The sequence below is a fragment of the Panicum hallii genome, chromosome 5 (assembly GCF_002211085.1).
Source record: "Panicum hallii strain FIL2 chromosome 5, PHallii_v3.1, whole genome shotgun sequence".
Taxonomy (NCBI): domain Eukaryota; kingdom Viridiplantae; phylum Streptophyta; class Magnoliopsida; order Poales; family Poaceae; genus Panicum; species Panicum hallii.
This window is the reverse complement of record NC_038046.1, coordinates 14,007,538-14,027,364: the sequence shown is the minus strand read 5'-3', so window position 1 is coordinate 14,027,364 and position 19,827 is coordinate 14,007,538. Positions and strand designations below refer to the sequence as shown.

Below are 19,827 nucleotides of genomic sequence, written 5' to 3'. Positions count from 1 at the left end.
GTCCTACTCGTGCCGATCGGACGAGACGCTCGCGATCGTACCCGGCTGCCGCGCGGATCCGTTTCCCCCCACGAGTGACAGAGCGGTGGGTGGTGGGTGATCTCGTTGCGGATCGGACGGGCGACGGAACTGGCGAGCGTGCTCCCACCGCATATCACCCGTCAGTCGTCACTACAATCCCTGGAGGCTGGAGCACCCAGTGAGCCCAGAGTCTTTGATGGAACAAGCAAGCGCATGGGCATGAATGATGAATGCATGAGTGGATGAGTGAGTCACCTCGCGACGCATGAACGCCCCAATCAGCAAGGACGCAGCTCCCCCAGCAGAGCAAGCGCCGGTTTTCAGCTTGACTCCACGTTCCTTCACCTGTGACGACTGGCGATGGCGTGGCAGGCAGGGGCCGGGTCACCTGGTCAGTAGGGCAGGGACTGATGGAATAAATAAGAGTTTCAGTTTTAAATTAATCTGAAGATAAAATATGATCATGATAAAAAGTGTGTACAGAAAACGAACATATGTAAACATGTTGATCAAACGATTCAAGATAAAATATTGCAGCAGTAAGATTAAACCTAACTAGATCATACTAGGTATGAAAGACGTAGTTAGGGACAGAAAACCGTACGCAGAGCGCTTCCTAAAAACCTTATTCGCTCTCTCCCGGTGCAGGATCGCTGAGAACGAGGTTCCGGAGACCTGCTCTCCCGATTGCCGGTGCACGCCGACGAACGGGATGAAGTACGTACGCGGCGTGAGGCGCGTTATGTATCTTCTATATCCGGCACCCGATTTTTGGCGGACCATTCACGCGCACGTCGCGTGCGCGCGCCCTTCGCCCGAAGCCCGAGCCCGAGCCCGAGCCCGAGCCCGGCGAGGCGAGCGAGCGAGCGCGTGTTCTTCTTTCTTCCTCTCACCCACACTTGCAAGAGCATGGAGAGCATCCAACTATTTAAGTTGGATTTCCTCAACCTCTACTAGCAAGGTGGGACTAAATTGTTGCCATGCACATTTGCACTAATGGGCCTTTGAGATTTTATTGGAATTATTTAGATTTACATGGTGGGTCTTTGCACTATTGAGCCCAAATATTCCAACAGGGACACCGGTACCAACCACCGGTGCCTAGTACTAGTGTCGGGCCGGGGCAGGAGGGACTAGGGAGCGAAGCGGAACCCGTGATCGACCCGCTCGGCGGCAGGCGTACTGCTGGTACAGTGCCGCGTTACCGCGTACTAGTCCGCGTTCCACCAGGCGCACTGCAGCTGCGGCGTCCACTGAAACGCCGGCCGCCTGAAACAAATGAGCACGGCGCCCCACCCGCCTTGTTGAGCGAGAGGCCGAGAGCGCCGCCTTCCTTCCTGCGCGCCGAACGCCCGACCGAGCTCCCAGGGCTATATATCGCATATGTTACCAAACATGAATCCATCATCCGAAGGAAAACTTTTACCTCTATTCGGTCCAACGTGGCAACACGGCCAGTAACTCCTTCCTCGCGAGCTGCTCCTCCTTCTTCCTCCATGTGCTAGCCGCCGCCGCTCCTGCTCTGCCTCACCGCTGCCGGTTAGGTTTAGAGTTCGGGGTTTTAGGGTTGGGGATTCGGGGTGGTCGCCGACAAGATCTCGGCTGTAGAGGGAGGTTCTGAGGCGGAGCGTAGCCGACGGTGGTGATGGGTTATGGACGGGGCGGCGGGTGGGGACGGCGTTGGAGGCGGGGGCGTGTCGTGGTGACCTTTGGCGGAGCAACAACTGTAGGTGGTGGTTCGATTCGGCAACTCCGGCGTCGGAGATGTTGGAGAAAAGGGCTCAGGAGGAAGGGAGAAGCGCAGGAGCTTGACTGCAGCGGGCGGCGGGAGCCGCCGGAGCCGAAGAAGGACGGTGGCGTGAGGGCGAGGAGGAGGGCTGTCGAGCTCGATGGAGGCGGGCGATGGGAGCCGCCGGAGCTGAAGGAGGAGGGCGGCACGGGGGCGAGAAAGAAAGCTATCGTTAATAGGCCGTTTGGTTGGTGGGCTGGGGGAGATTTCCTTCAAACGATGACCTTAATTTTATCGCCTTCAGCTATATCCAACCGCGCCCGACCGAGCCTGCACGCGTGCGGCAGCTAAGCAGCCCACGGAAACAAGAGGAAGGCCCACTCGCCCTCGCCAGAAGGGCTCGCTCGCTAGGCCCCAAGTCACATGGGCCTACAGAAGCAATGGGTTCATCGATCCCCCAGTTTCCATTTCTATTGTCAAGCCAGCCAACTTTCCTCTTGTTTCCATTAACGTGCTAAACATAAATAGGACGAAACGCCTTCACCCTAAATAACCAACGAAATATTTACTCCCTCCGTAAAAAATGGAAAACTACGGTTCAAATTTTGTCCCCACGAAACTTATCATTCTAACTTATGGACGGCTTGTACCATCTACATTGATTCAATCCCTCTCCTAATCCACCTAGGTTCCCTCATCCGCCAATCCTGATAATCCGCACCGTGCATGGGGCGGTTAAAAGAACTTTTCTCCTCAATTACCTGGAAAGACAAAATGGAATCTCATCCTCATTAGAGGTAGCTAGATAAATTTTCTATAGCATTCATCTTTCTTAAATTTCCTGTACCACTAATCCAGACCATGGAAACGGTTGTGAGCAGTGATTTTGCATTCCAAAGATCTTTTTAGTACAACAATGATTCTGTATGTTGCAAGAGAAATTGATGATCAAATTAAAATTACCTCTGCAGAACTTTTCAAATTGCAATGCACCTTATAATTAAAAAGAAGCCGAGGCAGTATTGATGTTCTACCATCCATGAATGAACAGGAAGTCCGCATAGTGATAATTCGATTCTTGTGCTGTTGATAATTAAAACACATACGACTAAATACATAATAAAATGGGTCCCATTTCCATCAACCCAGACGGTCGTGCAAAGGCTAGTCAGGGGGTGTTTGGTTTCGGAGGCTAAACTTTAACCCTGTAGAAAATCTTGTCATTTAAATATGTTAAATAGACTCTAATTACAAAAACAAAACTCCTAGGCTACTTCGCGAGACAAATCTAATAAGCTATATTAGAGACAAATCTAATGAGCTATATTAATCTATGATTAGCGGATAGTTACTGTAGCATCACTGTTGTAAATCATGGATTAATTAGATTCATTAAATTTGTATCGCAAATTAGCACCCATCTGTAAAAGATTTTATAAACAGATTTTATGTAATATGATAAAATTCTTATTTAATTTAACGGACTAAAGATTAGCCTTGCGAAATCAAAAGCACCTTAGACAAGCCGGGCCACTTTCGCTTGCACAAAGTTGCAACTAAAAAAAGCATACGGTCCGAATCACATCTTCCGCTCTCTCTCCCCCTCTCCCCTCCCTCAGATAAGTTGACTCGGCGGCAGAGACATGCTCTCCCGACTCTCTCGCCGTCACGGACAAGAAACACAGGGGCCCTCACCCAGTCAGCAGGCCCTAACCCCGGACAAGACAACAGAAGCCGTCAATCCATCCGACGTGGAACGGATGGATGGCCGGGAGGACCCGGCCGGCCGGCCGGCCGGCCAAGAAATATCAAAAAGCTTCTATAGCCAATTAGCCATCGATCCTCCTACCGCAACTTGGGTGGATGAAATTAGGTCCCCTTTTTGGCACAACGCACCTCGACAGCATCACAGCAATGGGTTAAAATCCGACGCGGGGCTAAACAAAACGGGGCCAATCCGACAGCAAGATTATTCCACTTGAGAGCTCAACGCTTGGCTTCACTTTAGCGACGGGTTTGCCGCGAGTCCACACCCTATTCCACTAGTCCGGCTGTCAGTTCGGTCACGGATGTGGCCTAGCCTAGTCACGCATCTGCTTTGCCAATGCCTCTGTCACAACCTGCGTTACGCCCCTGCAGACAGCAGCAGAGTGACCTGAGCTGAGCAGCAACATGATGCATGCACCTGGTACCACCACAGCCTTCTCCGATTAATTTGATGCGTTGGGGTTAATAATAATAGGGCGATTGAATACTGGTCATGGGCCTTTCCTTGACATCATCATGCATGTCCGTCCCGGATCTAATTGGCCTTTTCTCACGCCACACAACTCAGATCACAACCACGCAACCCATCCCCATTGAACAATCAGCTGCAAACCAGTTTCCATCGCCGCGCATGCTTGCTTCGTCATCGCAGCTAGTCTCTTCTCTATGAAACATTTTTTTAGATGATGCTCTGCTTCTTCATAATACAATCGTGTCACTATCTTCAGACTTCAGAGTACGCAGCGACTGCATGAAAAAAAAAGAACACTTTGTCGCGTGCCGTCGTCCTGTGCTCTTTCGGCAAAGTAGCCGTTTCGCTCCGAAGTTCCAGCAGGGTTCGTGACTGTTGGTGCCCGCATGGGTTAGTCCGGCCCTCTTTCTTGGAGCTTGAGGAGGCCATGGTTTCTGACTGGCTCCTCGGGCTGTTTCGGTCCCTAACCTCGGCGTCCGATGTCCAGTGCGCGTGTCCTGAGATCCCCAGATGCCTGCGGAGATGCTGCGTTGAGAGCAGCTTACTGTCTGAAAGTTACAGCATGGTTCGGAGAGCCCGGCGAGTACAAGCAGATCAAGAAAGACAAGGGCTCCGTGCACAAACAGAACACGTACGCACAAGCAAGATGCCGACCGGAAAGCTGCATTCGTCGAACGCTACTTGTAGCAGCAGCCAATTCCGGAGTAACCTGGGCGAATCACGCCGTGACAACTGACAAGTGAGTGGCAGGATTCGCTACAGCTTTGACGTAGCAGCATTTACGGAGGTTTTGCATGCGGGGTAAGCTCGGCTTCTTCCACAAAACAGAGCTTCCTCAGAGGCGCGCGGGGGAAGCACGAGGGCGTCTTCACCTAACCTCTGACCATCATCTTTGGCTCCCGTATCTTCATCAAAAGTTGCAAGTTTTTTGGGCCCCCCGAAACCGTACGATCGGGGCCGCAAGAGCTACGCGGACCGGATATAAATAAGATGTGCTATTTTTGACTCGTCGATTCGTTGGGAGCCAAAAAGAAACAGGGCAAAATGACCCTGTTCCAACCTTAAATCCTATGTGTATGCATGCTGACATGAAGCTGCATTTCTATCTATTTAACCTAACCACATCCATTATACACTCTTTTTTTAAGGGAAAAAAAGTTTCTTGGTTCGTGTTACTTTGAGGAGGCAGTTAAAGGTTGCCGTCATCAGCTAAAGGGACGCGCACATCATTAGGATAAGAAGAAATGATGCCCTGTGACCTGCAAATGACTCCTTTGTATATGGTCACAGTGAAGCCCAGCAGCTGAGGTCTAGAAGGAGTTAAGTTAATGCTGGAGTATCAATTATTGGGCTGTATAATTCCAAAGAATTATTGAGGATCCGAGCACCGATATCCTGGTCAACCAACCAGTCTGCGGATAAGAAGAGTCTCGAAAAAAGAAAAGGAAAGAAAAATAATGAACAGGTGTTTGGATATACAGAAATTCAGAGTCCCCCTGCTAGCTACAGCTTGTTTCTTGCAGAAAAGGGTTTCTTTGGTCCTCACTCCACAGCGCTTCGATCCATGCATGATTGAAAATGCAATGAAAGATCGAATATGACCTCTTCTTTCTTCTTGCCCTTTTTCTAGACACGCAGAAAGGGATATTATTGGAAGCCTATCCTTTTTTTTATGGAAATGAAAAAAGGATCAGTCCAAGGCTCTTGCTGAGTGCTGACGTCCACTATGGATTGTATGGTTCCGTATGAAATAAACTAAAAAGTTCTTTTAAAAAAAACTAAAAGGGTCACAGGCTATATATGAATGTGTAAAGTTTGTATTTGTGATGGATCCCTGGCTCAAGTGGTTTCCCCTTTGCTTTCTTATTTCAGTGCAGATAGATGGGAAGTGACCACTCCTTTTTTTGAGGAGTGGATAGGAGGTGATTCTGACTTGGCCACCGGGTTTATAGTATAATATTTGGTGTTCCGAGAATAAAGAAAAAAAATACTGCTAATGGCCTTCGTAATAAAGTACTTTGGTGCCAAGAGTACACGAAAGGAAACTGAGCAATGCGGCTGATGGCGTTCCTGTGTGGGCCTTTTTTTGCCGGTCCCACATGGAGTCTGTCTAGGATGGAGCACCTGAAATTCTGTTGTGCGGCAATCAAGTAAGGCCGTAATCCATCTTTTACTTGAGCATCAAGACTAGTAATTATCTTGGGACGAAAGGCACCGGTGCCATTCCTACGAGCAGATTGCGCATCATGCATTGTGTTTAATTGTAGTTATTACCGACTTTTCGGAAATACTAATGAACTTGCACAGCAAGTTTGAGCAAAATAATAACTTGGATTTCTCTTTATTCTACCAGAAAAAAGGTCATGTACAATACTTCGATCATAAGATTTTTCCTTCATCCCATTTGTATGAACTTGCACAAGCAAGTAAATTAAGTCATAGCCATGCATCACCTATGAATCATGCATGTTATTGATATATCAATTATCATGCACCGTCCACCAAATATAAAAACCGAAAGAATTTTTCCTTTTTTTTTTCCACCTAGAACATAGTGTGCCCTACAAGCACATCCTTTTCATCCCAACCACAAAACGGAAAGCCAGAAAGAAAAGAAACAAAATTCCCTTTAATCCCCAGGAAATGGAGATTTAGCTTAGCAGGTCAACAACCATAAACCGTCGCTCTAGTCTGTATAAAAGGCCGGCAGCACAAAACTTGTCCCCCAAACAAGCGAAGCCCATCCTCGGATCCCCAAGCAGAATTAAACCTCACCAAACTCCTCCCATGGCCGATCACCCCCTCGCCGGCGAGCACCACCCCTCGCCGGCGAGCTCGGCCGCCACGGCCCTGGGCCCGCTGCTGCTTCTCCCGTCGGAGCTCCTCCACGAGATCCTCCTCCGCCTCGCCGTCCCGGAGCTCCTCCGCGTGCGATCCGTGGCGCGCCCGCTCTCCAGCCTCATCTCCTCCCCGGACTTCCGCCGCCTCTACCACCTCTCCTCGGCGTCGTCGGGGCCCGGCCCGGCCGCCGCGTGGCTGCTCCTCTTCAAGAAGCTCCCGCCCCGCGACGCCGCCATCCGGGGCTTCCACGGGCCCTCGGGCCGTTGGTTCCGCATCCCGGTCTCGGCCATCCTCGCCCCCGCCGTGCCGCCCGGCGAGGACCTCTACTTCCTGGCCGCCTCCGGCAGCTCCTTCCTGTTCGCCGCCAACGGCCGCCGCGAGCTCGTGGTGGTCGACCTCACCGCGCGCGCCGCGCGCCGACTCCCGCCGTCCCCGCTCGGGCCACGCGGCACCTCCTCCTGGCGCCGCTTCGGCCTCAAGCTCGTCGCCGATCCCCCCGGATCGAACCGGTTTAGGTACCCGTCCTTTTCTTGCGATTGGTTCTTTCTCGAAAACTTGCAGGCACCACTAACCTCCTCGATCGAGTTTTACTCTTTCACTTTTACCCCGGCACTTCTCGATTATTCCTCATCGCGAGTGCGAGTGTTAGTAGTTGACAGTGCTAAAGCAACTGTCAACACACAGTGAAATTCGATTGGTAATTTCGGTATCGATCGATGTCGCTGTTTGGAGTACTCGATCTGACGTCAGTGCAAAAATGGTTGCTTTTCCCTGCAGGTTTATGTTTGCTGAGCTGGTGAACAACACGCCATTCCTGTTCGAGTACCGGTCCGGGACCGACACGTGGCAGCGATCGGAGGCGGTCCTGGCCGAGGGGACCTCGCCGGCGTCCCCCGGCGGCACGTACCTCTGCGCGGCGCACGCCGGGCCGGACTGCGTCATGGTGTACTCTGGCCCGGGCGCGGACGACCGCCCGGTCTTCTTCCGCCCCCGGTTCCCGAACGCCGCCGGCGCCGGGGGGCACGGGGACCGGCTGCACGTGTACGGCGACGGGAGCGCGGCCGTGGTGCGGTCGGCGGCGGTCGACGACCCGACGAGCCGGACCCGGGTGAAGGTGGTGACGGGCGTGGAGCTGTACGGGTTCGCGGCCGTGGGCGGCGACTGGGAGCTGGTGGCGAGCGTGCCGGGCGAGCTGGTGGAGGGGTTCCGGAAGCCGTACGCCGTGATGACGGGGCTGCTGGCGGAGCGGGAGGGCGTGGTCCGGCTGGTGCTCATCTCCAACTGCCGGGGCGCGTGGGACCTGGTGTGGCTGTCGTACGACCGCGCGCGCGGCGGGGAGTGGCGGTGGGTGCCCGTGCCGGACTGGGGCAGCAGCAAGGGGCTCAACATGGCCGGCATCGCCGTCTCCTCCACCTTCTCCCGCCTCTGGCCGCTAGCCGCGCCGGCGTCCAGCAGCTGCGGCGGCCGCCAGTGAGCTAGCTGATCGGATCGATGGGCCCGGGAGTCCGCGCGTGCTGTGCATACAGGTGTGTGCAACGCCAAAGCGAGCGTGGGCGAGTGCTGGGGGTCCAACACGGCCGTGCCCCCCAGTCCCCACGCCACGCTCGGTTTCCATGCGGGGTGGGGCCGTGGCGTGGCGTGGCGTGGCGTGGCGCGGCATGATCCCGCATGATGGCTTCGCCGATGTGGACTAGTCAGTGAGAGCGAACGAAATGTTTCCGATAAGAAATGGCCAGTGGTGGTGTGTGCGAGCTTCTACTTCCTTGTATAGTGCAATGGCTTGCTCCTACCACCCATTTGTTCATAAACTTTTGTGCTATATATACTCGCATCGTCAAGCGGCGAAGTGTGGCAACACGTGGCTTGGACCAGAGAGCCACCTCACTAGGCGCCCTTAACCTTCTGCTCAAAGAGGAAACCTCGCTTCTAAACTCTGGGGGTAAGCTCTGGGGGTGGGGGGTGCTGTCGTATCGGATATTTGGACACTAATTAGAAGTATTAAATATAGAGTAATTATAAACTAATTGGCGAGATGAATTCATTAATCCTAATTAGTCCATGATTTGACAATATTGTACTACAGTAAATATGTGCTAATGATGAATCAATTAGGCTTAATAGATTCATCACGTGAGTTAGTCTCCATATATACAATTAGTTTTATAATTAATTTATAATTAATACTTCTAATTGATATCTAAACATCCGATGTGATAGGACTAGAGACTGGATCCAAACGGGCCCTGTGATTGCATCAGTGTTTGCAGGAATATTCAGCGGTCTTACTGTAAATAAAGAATAATTAAGCAAATGGATTAACTGCTCATAAACGATCATACTACACAGAGGACGTCATCTTCAGGTCGCAGGGCCGCTTCTGGGCTGTTCGATGGCTATTGCCTTCGACGTCGCTACCCAACTGCTCTATCAAATCTTGCGTCTGATACAGATTAGCGAGAGGGACCCAGGGGAGAAAACCGGTCGCATGCTTGCGCGATCTGTACCGGCAAACAAGTAAAGCACAGCTACAACGGTTGAACACTCGCTTAAAAGCAACAGGATGGGGGGCGTTTTGCATCCGGATGTAGGTGATCCGTCCCCGTCGATTTGCAACTTTAGCTTCTGACACAAAAGCAAAACGCCTCTAAAGTTCTAAGGCTTCAGGCCCAAGAATTTTATCCACTAACGCATAGACCAAAGACCCCGGAAGAACAGAAATGCAACACCACATAGCATAGCAGGTAAGCAGTTAAGCGAAGTCATCGTTCTCTACTGACCCTGAATGACTGAATCATCAAAGGCTTGTGTGTCTGATAGGTAGGAGACAGGCAGGAAATATCGATCTCCAGAAGAATCAATTGTCGCTTGGAACTGAGAGACTGCTGGTGCTTTCTGACGGATCGATCAATCAGTTCATCAGGTAAAACTCCGTGGTCAAACAACCATTCGATCGCCGGAACATCTGCTAGGCCATTGGCTCGGCGTTTTCTGGCTGCTCGTGTACGCGCAAGTGTTCCCCACCGCTGCTGTACCATCCACGGCAATATTCCTGAGCTGACCTGGTGGTGGCGTGGTGCTGCCAACAAAAGGTGGCCTCACATGGCGCTGCAGCTTTGTCCTCTCGGCTCTCGGCGGTCGCCACTGGGTCTCGGAGTGCCTCTCATGGCAGCAGCTGCTCTGATGGAGGGAGAGAAAGTGAGATCGGACGATCAGCTTGATGTGATCCATACTCGCAATTGGCAAACAGCAAGATAAAGGCCTGGATCACTTGATGTGCATTGGACACGAGACGGCCCACTTTTGGCTCACCCTATAGGATGTGTTGCGTTTCAAGACACACTTTTGCCTCTCCCCGGTCCTGAACTCCTAACAGACGCTCAGTTGGCATACTGGAATAAAAACCAAGCAAACATTTTTCGGAAAAACTGGATTTGTTGATCGCCTAATTAACAGGGACCCGACGTTGGATATGTTGTACTTCAGGTTACACTATGCCTCTGCTTGTAAACATGCAGCTGGTACTACTGAAAAGAAAGTCAAGTGACCATTTCTTCAACATTGCATTGTTCATTTCGAAACGCATGCGTGAGCACGAACATGTTTTAGCAGCGCATCAACTAAATTGGAAGTAGATTCGCAAAAATCACAGCACAAAGCCACAAATGCACCAATGAGATAAAGAGCCAAGGACAAGTAGCAAAGGGTAGCCAAAGTTTGCTGCAGTTTTGATGCTATTCAGTACTCGCAACTATTTAGAAAGTGGTGATACATACCTGGTGCCACGTAGGCATGTTACAAGTACCCTAGTGTTCCAGGCATGCTTTGCAGTGATAATAAAGTTGTCTTCACACCCAATAGCAACTTTGCAATACCAAAGTTTGGCACTCTGCTAGGCTTCAGGTGCTCATGGTGCAGATACTCCATTGTTCTCCACAAATCCAGCATGATGCCCTGCCTCTTGACGAACACCAGGTGTCTTCTACCTGAGTGTAGGAGCATCTCTAAGCTGAAATTGTCCGTGTACTGAAGCACCAATGCTCTGAAATCTACATCGGAACAGGTGCTCAGTATCCTTATCTGGTTCTAATGTCGAGCCATGCGAGATTGCTACTACCGAACCAGTGCTCAGTTGGCCCTTAAAAGCTTTTGCAACACTTCCAGTCAGATGGCTGTCGCTAAAATTATCAGCGACACCAACAAGCACATCTGCACATGGTTGGAAACTAGCCTATGGCTTATGACATCACTCGGGGTCAGTATCCCCTTGTTCTTAAGCATCCTTCTGGTTGTTACATAAGCACAAATAACAGCAGAAACAAATCCTATAGTGCCAATATGGAGTAATAATATAGGAAGGTTCTATTAACTGAGTGAGACACGGACATAGTGGAAATTCTAGCGTTCCCAATTAAGCATTGCAATGAGATGTTTGAGAAAACACCTCCCTCTGGTATTCTGCCTTTTGTCTTGTTGAAGGAGAGATGAAAGGTACGTATGTGAGATTGGTAAGGAAATTGGGAGTGGTTCCAGGGAAATAGTTGGGAGGAAAGATCTAATGAGGCTAAGCTAATCGGTTCTTGAAAGAGAGTCTGGAGTTGAGTCTCCAAATGCGTTGCACGTTAGATTTAGGTAAGGGAGCATCTTAAGCTGTCCAAATGATTAAGGGATGCTTCCAATAACAAAGTTTGATGATATGTCAAATTTCATACATTTCTTTTAGCCGACCAACGGCGGCGAGTAGCGCATCAGTAAGGGTATTCTGAGATAATATTCAGTAGGATAAGTTTACCAAGGTGGAGCAGCTTTCGTAAGCTCATAAGCATACCAATTTGTGTCGGAATAGGACCTAATATGTGATTGCTGGAGAAAACAAGCAACAATAGATTTGGATCATCATGACCGATCTTCTGATTGTCCCTTTGTATAGGTTGTTAGAAAGATCTACCCGGACAAGATTGCTTTAGTTCGATTAAAAGCATTAGTGGAAGCTAACCTACTAAATTGTTGTAACCTGAATGAAACTCAAATAATTTTCTAGACAGGTTTCCCACATGGTCAGGGAGTGCCCAGTTGAAAGGATTATTCCCTAGGTCTAGGAATTGGAGAGTTCTACAATTTGGAAAGGGAGGAATAGATCCAAGATTCCCCCACTAAATTTGGAAAGGGAGCTCTACAACTTTTGTGACGCACAAGAAATTTATGCATTTGACATTTGCACAAAGGGCGGCATCTCCAGAACAGCATTCATCACCGGTTGCCAAAATTTGCTCACGTTACAAAGAAAACTTGCTGCTGCCAGCTCGAAGCTGCTGACTGGTACAAACTTGAGAATCATGGATTATTTGATATACCTTATTTCAGCTCCCTGTGATCACTCCTACCTACGGCTTATCACAATGAAGCTATTGAATCGGCGAGGAGTTCGATGGCGAGCTCTCTGTTTCGCCCTTTAGAGATCCATTTGTTTGCTCCACCAGTACGTCAGTGCCCTCTGCAGGTGCCTTGAGCAGAGAGGGTTCCACTTTCTCTTGGGCAGCCTTCTCCTTCTTAAGGTCTTCCTTGGCCAAGCTCGAGAATTGCTTGTCCAATGAGTTTGCCGCGCCTAGCCACGCGAGAACAATGACCAGCAGTATGCCGCCGAGGTACGGAGTTGAGTTTGCCAAGGAACCGAATGTCAGGATCATGAATTGTTGGATCAGTGCACCACCGGACTTGCCCAGTGGGTTGCAAACAACATCAATGGCCGCTTTTCCTTTAACCTGCAGACAGAGGGAACTCAGTTGGTTTGCCCGGTATAACAGCGGTGCAGACTGTCGGGCTATCAAGAATCATTGATCCAGCCACGCATGATTATAAGTTCAAGGACAAGACATCATAGATAAATCAAGGACAAAAGGTACGATCTTTTTGTTAAGCGAAAAACCAATGCCATTTTACAGCTACAGGACAAAAGAAGTTACAGTTACATATAAGATTTAACAGGGTTTAAGAAAGTGTATGTGACCAAATGCATCATCAGAAAATTGAAACAGACTAATAAACAGCTGGGCATAACTCAACGACTAGGCAACATAAAATTTTTATCATTTAAATTTGTTGGTGCCCACGGAAACCTGGTCGGCTGGTCCCCATTTTCAAATAGAAAAAGGTCTAAACAAATTTAATTAACATGTAGTAACCATCACAAGAGAACAAAACATCACCAGATGAATACAAAAACTTGTTAAAAATACTTTACACCAAGTAATAGCAAGTAAGAAAATGGACATGGAAGGATGAACAAACCTTCATATCTTCATCCAAAGGAATATAAGCCATTTCCTTGCACGGATCAAATAAACTGTACTTTTCACTCTTGCTAAATATATTCTGCATGGCACCCACATAAACGGCTGCCAGTAGGGGGGTCATACCCATCGTGGCAAGCATAGGAGTCAGTGGCTGTCCAAACAAAATCAGAGAGAAGAAACCAACACCAGTCAGCAGCAGAACTGTGGGGGTTATCATTGCAGCCACGCCCCAGCCAAATTTTCGGAGTATAAATCGGCCCAACAGCATCATTGTGAAAGTTGCAATTCCAGTTGCGGTCGAGAAATCACCCATGAAAGATGAGTATTCATTTGGACTGGGGAACTGCCAGGTGAAAAGGGAATGTGTTACTCATTACTCAATATAAAACACCGTAGGAACAAGACAATCTGAAAAGATGAGTAGATAGTTGAGAAAGATTACCTGTGCCTTGAGTTTTGATTTCCATGTAACTTCTACAAGATTGATACTAATGCCATAAGCAACCACTAAGGTAGCTAGATCCCTCACATACCTCGAGGAGAGCAGAACCTTCAGACTCTCTTTCATGCCAAGCTTAGGCTTTTCCTGTTGAATATATCATTACTAGATTACTTCGAGTAGCAGTAAAACGAAAAACAGAAGCACGATAAACCACAGCTACTGACCTTTTTCTTCTTACGATCAGACTTTGGAAGTGAAGGATCATTCAAAACAAACTTGTTCACTCCCCAATAGATTGAACTTATCACAAGTCCAAGAAGTACCACTATGCTCATCATTCCTTTCAAAGATACCTCCCAACCATCAATTCCAGGACCTAATGTCTTGCGCAAATTTGAGAAATACTTCACAGTACGGCCAGAGAAGATAAGGGCAATATTAGCCCCAAGACCAAATAAAGGGTAGAATTCTTTTGCTTCATCAACTGTCGTAATCTGGGAAAAAACATGTAAATCAGAACAAGTTGGAGGCTAAAGGGCCAATATTTGATGAGAAGTTCAACGAGTGTGAATATCCAAATTTCAGACACCAGAATGCCATACTGAGACAGAGCTCCGGTAAGGTAGATTTTTCAATTTAGCGGCTCTCTAGTGGGCAATATTAAGCACAAAATACCTGCCCAATGGCACTATCATGAGCTCTGCTGCAACCAGAGCCGTGGAAACTGGTACTCTATACACTGCATGTTTAGTCTTATCCTACAACAAGAGGGGATAACCCAAATGCTCCTTATTATGTGGAACATCTGGCTAAACTGTATTTATACTTCAAAGGTGCAACTAATCTACTGAATCACTGATTACTAAATGCATCTAGGATACCACCCTGTGGGCTAAAAAAGAGTTTTGAGCATCAGATAAAAAGAAAAGGCAGGGGTTTCTAGCTGGAAAACTCTTCTTAGACTTATGAACAGTTGAACACTCTTTGCACTATTCCCAAGTAGAAAACCTTTCAATCAAGCTAGGGAGCTGAAGGGGGGAACTCAAATCTTTGGAAAGGTTACACGATAGCATGCATATATGACAACAGTAAGGTCACAGTAACGTAAAAAAAATAAACTATGGGTACCATATTATTGACAGTTATGAGCTTAACCCTCCTTATTGATAACATTATGATTGACAACTATGAACTAAATGCAGGATACAGTTAAAATACATACTGCCAGCACTGATGCCATGTCCTAGGTATTGGTACTAGCCTACAAGGTGACTGTACAAAGAAAAAGAGCCAACCAAAACGTTTTAACTCTTGTAATTGTTTAAACAGAAACTATTGGTCGAAAGAGTTGCTTCAATTTCTTCAGCTGATTTCACTCAGATGTAAACAAGATTAAATAAACAATCAACCAATCATACTTCAGGAATAGTGCTGCTGTGTCCTCTTCATTGTAATGAGACTTATTATCTAGCTGATAGTCATTGCCTCATTGGTTGATATTTTTTCTTGTTTTACCATGTAATCAAGCTTAGTCTGTGTCTTGAACTCTTGATTTCCTTTTTTTTTTGTTTTAAGCCTTTATCACTATGCATTTCTCTTTGTTATGATGTCCCAGTGAGGTTACCCTTGTTGTATCCCTCGTCAAAAAGAAACGGCATCAAATAAATAATGGATAATATAGCCAATCCGGGCCCTTCCTTTATGGCTACAAAAGTAGCCATAAGACAAAGACATATTAGATTCGCAAGAGTCTACACCAATAAATATTTCTTTAGAAAGGAGTTGTAAAGCATGAATCATATCCGGCCAAGTTGTTCGATGTAATAGACATCCACAACCCATTGAAGATTGACAATAGCTCAACATCATTTAGATCAAGGAAGCGAGCAATAATGGAGCCAAAAGTATTCATAAAAGAAAGCAACAGGCACCTATATTTTTAGCCTAAAATTTCTGCATTAAAAATGCGTGAAGCTACAATGAAGGGCCTACCAATTACAAACCCAACGAATGTTTTATTACCTACCCATTATCTGCCTAAGCCATCCTGACAGTGACAGAGACAAGTTACTATCTCACGAACAAACCATTAGCTGCCTAAACCATATTGACATAGACAAGTTTTGCCTTTGTATCTTTTGTACTCCGATAACCAAACCATCTGGTCAAATAATTATTACTTGGTAATGAGACGGATTTTGACTAAAAACAGAGAAAGTATGAACTAATGCCAAGATTGACCCAGTAACCCAAACTTGAGACTACCTACCTGATTGGCGAATCCCCAGAAGAGGACCGAGATGACGACGCTGCCCCAGAGCTCGGCCATGACATAGAACAGGCAGAAGCTCCAAATCCTCAATATCGCCACGGGGCCAAGGAAGCTCGGGCCGAGGGCGGCCAGAAGCTTGTCCGCGAGCGCGGTGGGATGGATGGCATCCCTGAGCGGGTAGAGCACGAAGGCGAATGCGCCGAAGAAGGCGATGAAGGGGAAGATGACGGTGTAGAAGAGCGCCTCCCTGGAGAGGACGTTGGATAGCTTGGTGTAGAGCAGCATGAAGCCGATGGCCATGGGCAGGTTGACCCATGTCTTGAGGAAGGGGATGATCTCGGCGCTGCTCCCCTTGGCGGTGACGACGAGCACGTCCTTGGTGTCCCGCAGGATGGTGTAGTTGAAGAGGATGCAGAAGAACATGAGGCCCAGTGGCACGATCTTCTTGAGCGTCTTGACGTCGACGCCGAGGAACTTGTTGGCGGCCTCCTCCGGCTGCGGCGCCGGCACGGCCGCGGCCGCCGCCGCGGCCTGCGGCGCGCCACCGCTCCCAGCAGCGCCGGCCCTCCTCTTCAGGAACCCGTGACCCAGGACCGCATCGCGTCGCGGGAGGAAGGGGCCCCTGGACGCGAGGAGCGGGGGGTGGAGGGCGGCGGGCGTATCAGCCGCGGCGGCGGAGAGGGAGGCGGCGCGCGGGCGCGGGAGCGCGAGGCGCAGGCCGGCGCGGGGAGGGAGTGCGGCGGGCCTGGCGTGGAGGATGGCGCGCGACTCCATGGACGCCGTGCCTCTGCCGGCGGCGGTCCGGTCGGTGGGCCTCTCCGCCTCCGCCGGGTGGCTGGTCCGAACCCCGAGACGCGGATTCGGAGGGGGAATCAGGGCAGGGTAGGTCGCGGCGCGGCGTGGGAGCGGGGTGGGGGAGCGGCGCGCATTGTTAAAAACGATCGCGCATGGCGATCCGATCGGCCGTCGGTCTGCGGGCCAGAAACGATCCTGGCGGTCGACGGGGGCGGGCGCGGGGTTGGTGGGCGCCTGGACGGAACGGGACAGCGCCTGGCCGCCGCCCGACGCGGGTTCGAGTCAGCACCCGGCAGCGGCGGCCTGGCTCGGCCACCCGCCGCCCCTGTGTTCGTCCGGTCCTCCAGTGTAAAGGAGACGTTTGTTTACGACTTCCCACGTTGGCTCGGTGCGAAATCTCTACGTACTATTCACCGCTCACACACCTTCAAGTTGCCAAATTCAGGTTACTCACTGTTCTCGTTTTTGGTATACTGGTCCAGTTAGTGGTGTACAAAGAACAAGTGGGAGTGCATTTCTTCTTTCTTCATATTGGCACTGCATTTTGAATTTGGCTGTATTTCATCGATCTATACCTTTTTTTTTTGAATTTGTAGGCAATGTGGCCGGACGGGCAATAAGGAAGCAGTATTGAAATTTTGGAGGAAGCACAGCTGAAAGATGGAGGGTGGAGATAGCAAGAGAAACATGCGTTGGACTTCAAAGGGTCACACTCATGCTTACCGCACTCACGAGGATTTGACGACTTTATTTTATATATAAACAGGCACGTGCTATGCGCAAGGACTTGTAGTTGGAATTGAAGTGAGCAAAGGCTTGCGATCCTGCAAGATTCTAACACATGGTGGCTCATCTGCACTCGGTCAGACCCTGCATCCCCGTGATAAAATTGTTTAGACCTCATGGCCTCCTTTGATCTGGAAGATGACGTTTAACTACACATCATTGACCGAAGCACTGCGCCTCGTGTTTTTGAATGAATGCCCTAATAAAAGGTAAGACCAGCGCTGGGCTCCTTCCTCACACTTTCGTAACACCAACCACTCTTTTTCACCAAAACGTGGTTTGAACCTTGTCACCAAGTATTGAGAAGTACCATGCATCCTTGTTACTTTTCAAGCTGGTATACTAGGAGTTTGCCAATTTGATCTACTGGCTCCGATAAAAAAAAACTTGACATTTTGGGTACGACAAAACCTCCAAACCTTGCACTGCAAGCTTGAGGAAGGGATCAGACTAACTTGTACGTGTACTGAAAGGGTAGGATTTTCTTTTTCCTTGCGACGAAAAGGGACATGTTAATGACTGGGGCTGTTTGAATCTCCAACTTTTATCCTAAAATTTGTAATATGGTGTTCCTAAATTTGGCCTAAACATGATAACGACCCATCAGATGAAAATTATTAGCCAATTAGGGCTTGATATCGAGCTAGTCTAAAGTCTATGATTTAATGAGATTCATTCCAACTTGACTTAAACTTATTAAATATCATCTATTCTTATCTATAGTTTTAAAGAAACAAATGAGCTGAGCTGCAACTGGAAGCGCAGCAAGTAATGTTTTGCTTTTGTCACAAAGATGAGATGATTAAGGGGTCAACTTAACATGACACGACTGCACAAGGATGGCGATGCTCTCGGCGACGGTGGTGACGCTGCTGGCGACTCTGGCGATCAAGGCTGTTCTCCGTTGATCCTCGGTATGGCGCTCGACCTGGGCCATGTCTCCCAGCATGGCGTGGAGTTACGCTGAAAGGAACCGGATTTTCAAGAATCCGACTCCCTGTATAGTTCGTAGATCGAGCGCTATCATATACAAAACTCATTTTAGATATAATATTATAGTTATACTTTGCATAAGGTCGAATGAGTTTAATTAATACATAAATCCATTGGATTTGCAATACGAGGTCGAGTACAAGCAAACTCCTAGCCCATCCTTCATTTCCTGGAAACTTCTCCACAGGCAAACTCGAGCGTAGCACAGGCTTCAATCGTACCAACCGTTATAGTTAGGGTCGAACTATGGGTCGGTTCCTGCATCGTACAAGGTTATCCCTAAGGAATAGGACAGGTTCACGTCACCGTCCGTATGCAAACTTTAAAGTAGACTATACTAAGTATAACAAAAATTTAAGGATATAAGGTAGGTTTCCTATGCATGTGCAAATAAAAAGTATATCATCTTTCAAACTCCAAACTCGGGCCATTTCGGCATTCCGGACTCCTGGTCCAACACATACCTTCCAAAACCACCAAATCGATATGAGGACTCCCGCTCCTCGCATCTCAACTGCCTCAGACAGGAAGTCACCACTAGAGGAATGTAGAATACATGAGTAACACTATCTAATATAAGCAACAGATGACTAGGGTTGTCCATGACCGAGGACGCGGTTATACGTATAGTTTTCACCCTGCAGGGGTTGTACACTTGGACCCACTCGAATCGAAGCCAGCCGGGGATCAGCCAACTGGACGATGAGACACCGGTTTACTGAAACAGAAACTAGTAGTCTCGGTACCATCCGTCTTTTTCGGATCTTGGGCATATCCTCCCACGAGAGGTCACCCCGAGACTGTGAAGCCTCATTTGCGTCTCGTCTCAGGGGACGTGAGGTCAGCACCTCTCCCCTACACCGATTCTCGATCCTCCTACCGACTTGGTACCGTACTTGCTAGTTCCGGACCGGGCCCACCCAAGATCGAGTTAAGTTCGCTTACTCCCTGCTATAAACCCTATTCACCAACTCCTGAAAAGTATATCTCCACTCACGCCAAAACTATCCATCCATTTCCCACACATACCCATGCAAAGTGTAGCAAGGCATCTCATATATATATATATATATATATATATATATATATCAAGTGTATAGGAAAGAAGAAGTTCACGTAAATAAAGAGGCTATGCAGGTTCATCTCATAGTAGCTCAACATGAAGCAATAGCCTAGTAAGCAATGCCTAATAGATATTCAGATCGTAGATGGACGTGAACCTAACGTTTCTTTGTAGTCCTCCTAGGCCTCCGGGTTGTCTTGGCCGTCGGTCAGCACCTCGTAGTCGGGCCCTATTTGTAAATACGTACAGGGGCAAGGGTCAAAAATGCAAAAGTGCATAAAAGTTACCAAATAAGACCTCAAATCATAACCAGACCTATTCTAACGGGTAGTTCATGATTTTAGAAGAATTATGAA

The 19,827-nt window shown here is 48.6% G+C and overlaps 2 protein-coding genes across 2 annotated transcripts; one reads left to right on the top strand and one right to left on the bottom strand.

Moving 5' to 3' along the window:
- Positions 1-6,732: 6,732 nt before the first annotated feature.
- Positions 6,733-8,668, top strand: LOC112891583. The gene is made up of 2 exons (XM_025958479.1): positions 6,733-7,345; positions 7,608-8,668. The coding sequence occupies exons 1-2, from the start codon at positions 6,777-6,779 to the stop codon at positions 8,302-8,304; spliced, it is 1,266 nt and encodes a 421-aa protein (XP_025814264.1). The 5' UTR covers positions 6,733-6,776; the 3' UTR covers positions 8,305-8,668.
- Positions 8,669-12,007: 3,339 nt separating this feature from the next.
- LOC112893941 (ADP,ATP carrier protein 1, chloroplastic-like) lies at positions 12,008-16,742 on the bottom strand. The gene is made up of 5 exons (XM_025961475.1): positions 15,832-16,742; positions 13,787-14,056; positions 13,563-13,706; positions 13,116-13,463; positions 12,008-12,589 (listed from the first exon to the last, which is right to left on the bottom strand). Exons 1-5 carry the CDS (start codon positions 16,606-16,608, stop codon positions 12,233-12,235), a joined length of 1,896 nt encoding a protein of 631 aa, XP_025817260.1. The 5' UTR covers positions 16,609-16,742; the 3' UTR covers positions 12,008-12,232.
- Positions 16,743-19,827: the final 3,085 nt, after the last annotated feature.

Bases quoted from the DNA above. Each gene is read 5' to 3' on its own strand.
- LOC112891583 (XM_025958479.1), top strand. From the start codon at position 6,777: ATGGCCGATCACCCCCTCGCCGGCGAGCACCACCCCTCGCCGGCGAGC. The intron at 7,346-7,607 runs GTACCCGTCCTT...TTTTCCCTGCAG, and splicing joins CCCGGATCGAACCGGTTTAG to GTTTATGTTTGCTGAGCTGG.
- LOC112893941 (XM_025961475.1), bottom strand. From the start codon at position 16,608: ATGGAGTCGCGCGCCATCCTCCACGCCAGGCCCGCCGCACTCCCTCCC. The intron at 14,057-15,831 runs GTAGGTAGTCTC...GTTTTTTCCCAG, and splicing joins TCTGGGGATTCGCCAATCAG to ATTACGACAGTTGATGAAGC. The intron at 13,464-13,562 runs GTAATCTTTCTC...TTCACCTGGCAG, and splicing joins AATCAAAACTCAAGGCACAG to TTCCCCAGTCCAAATGAATA.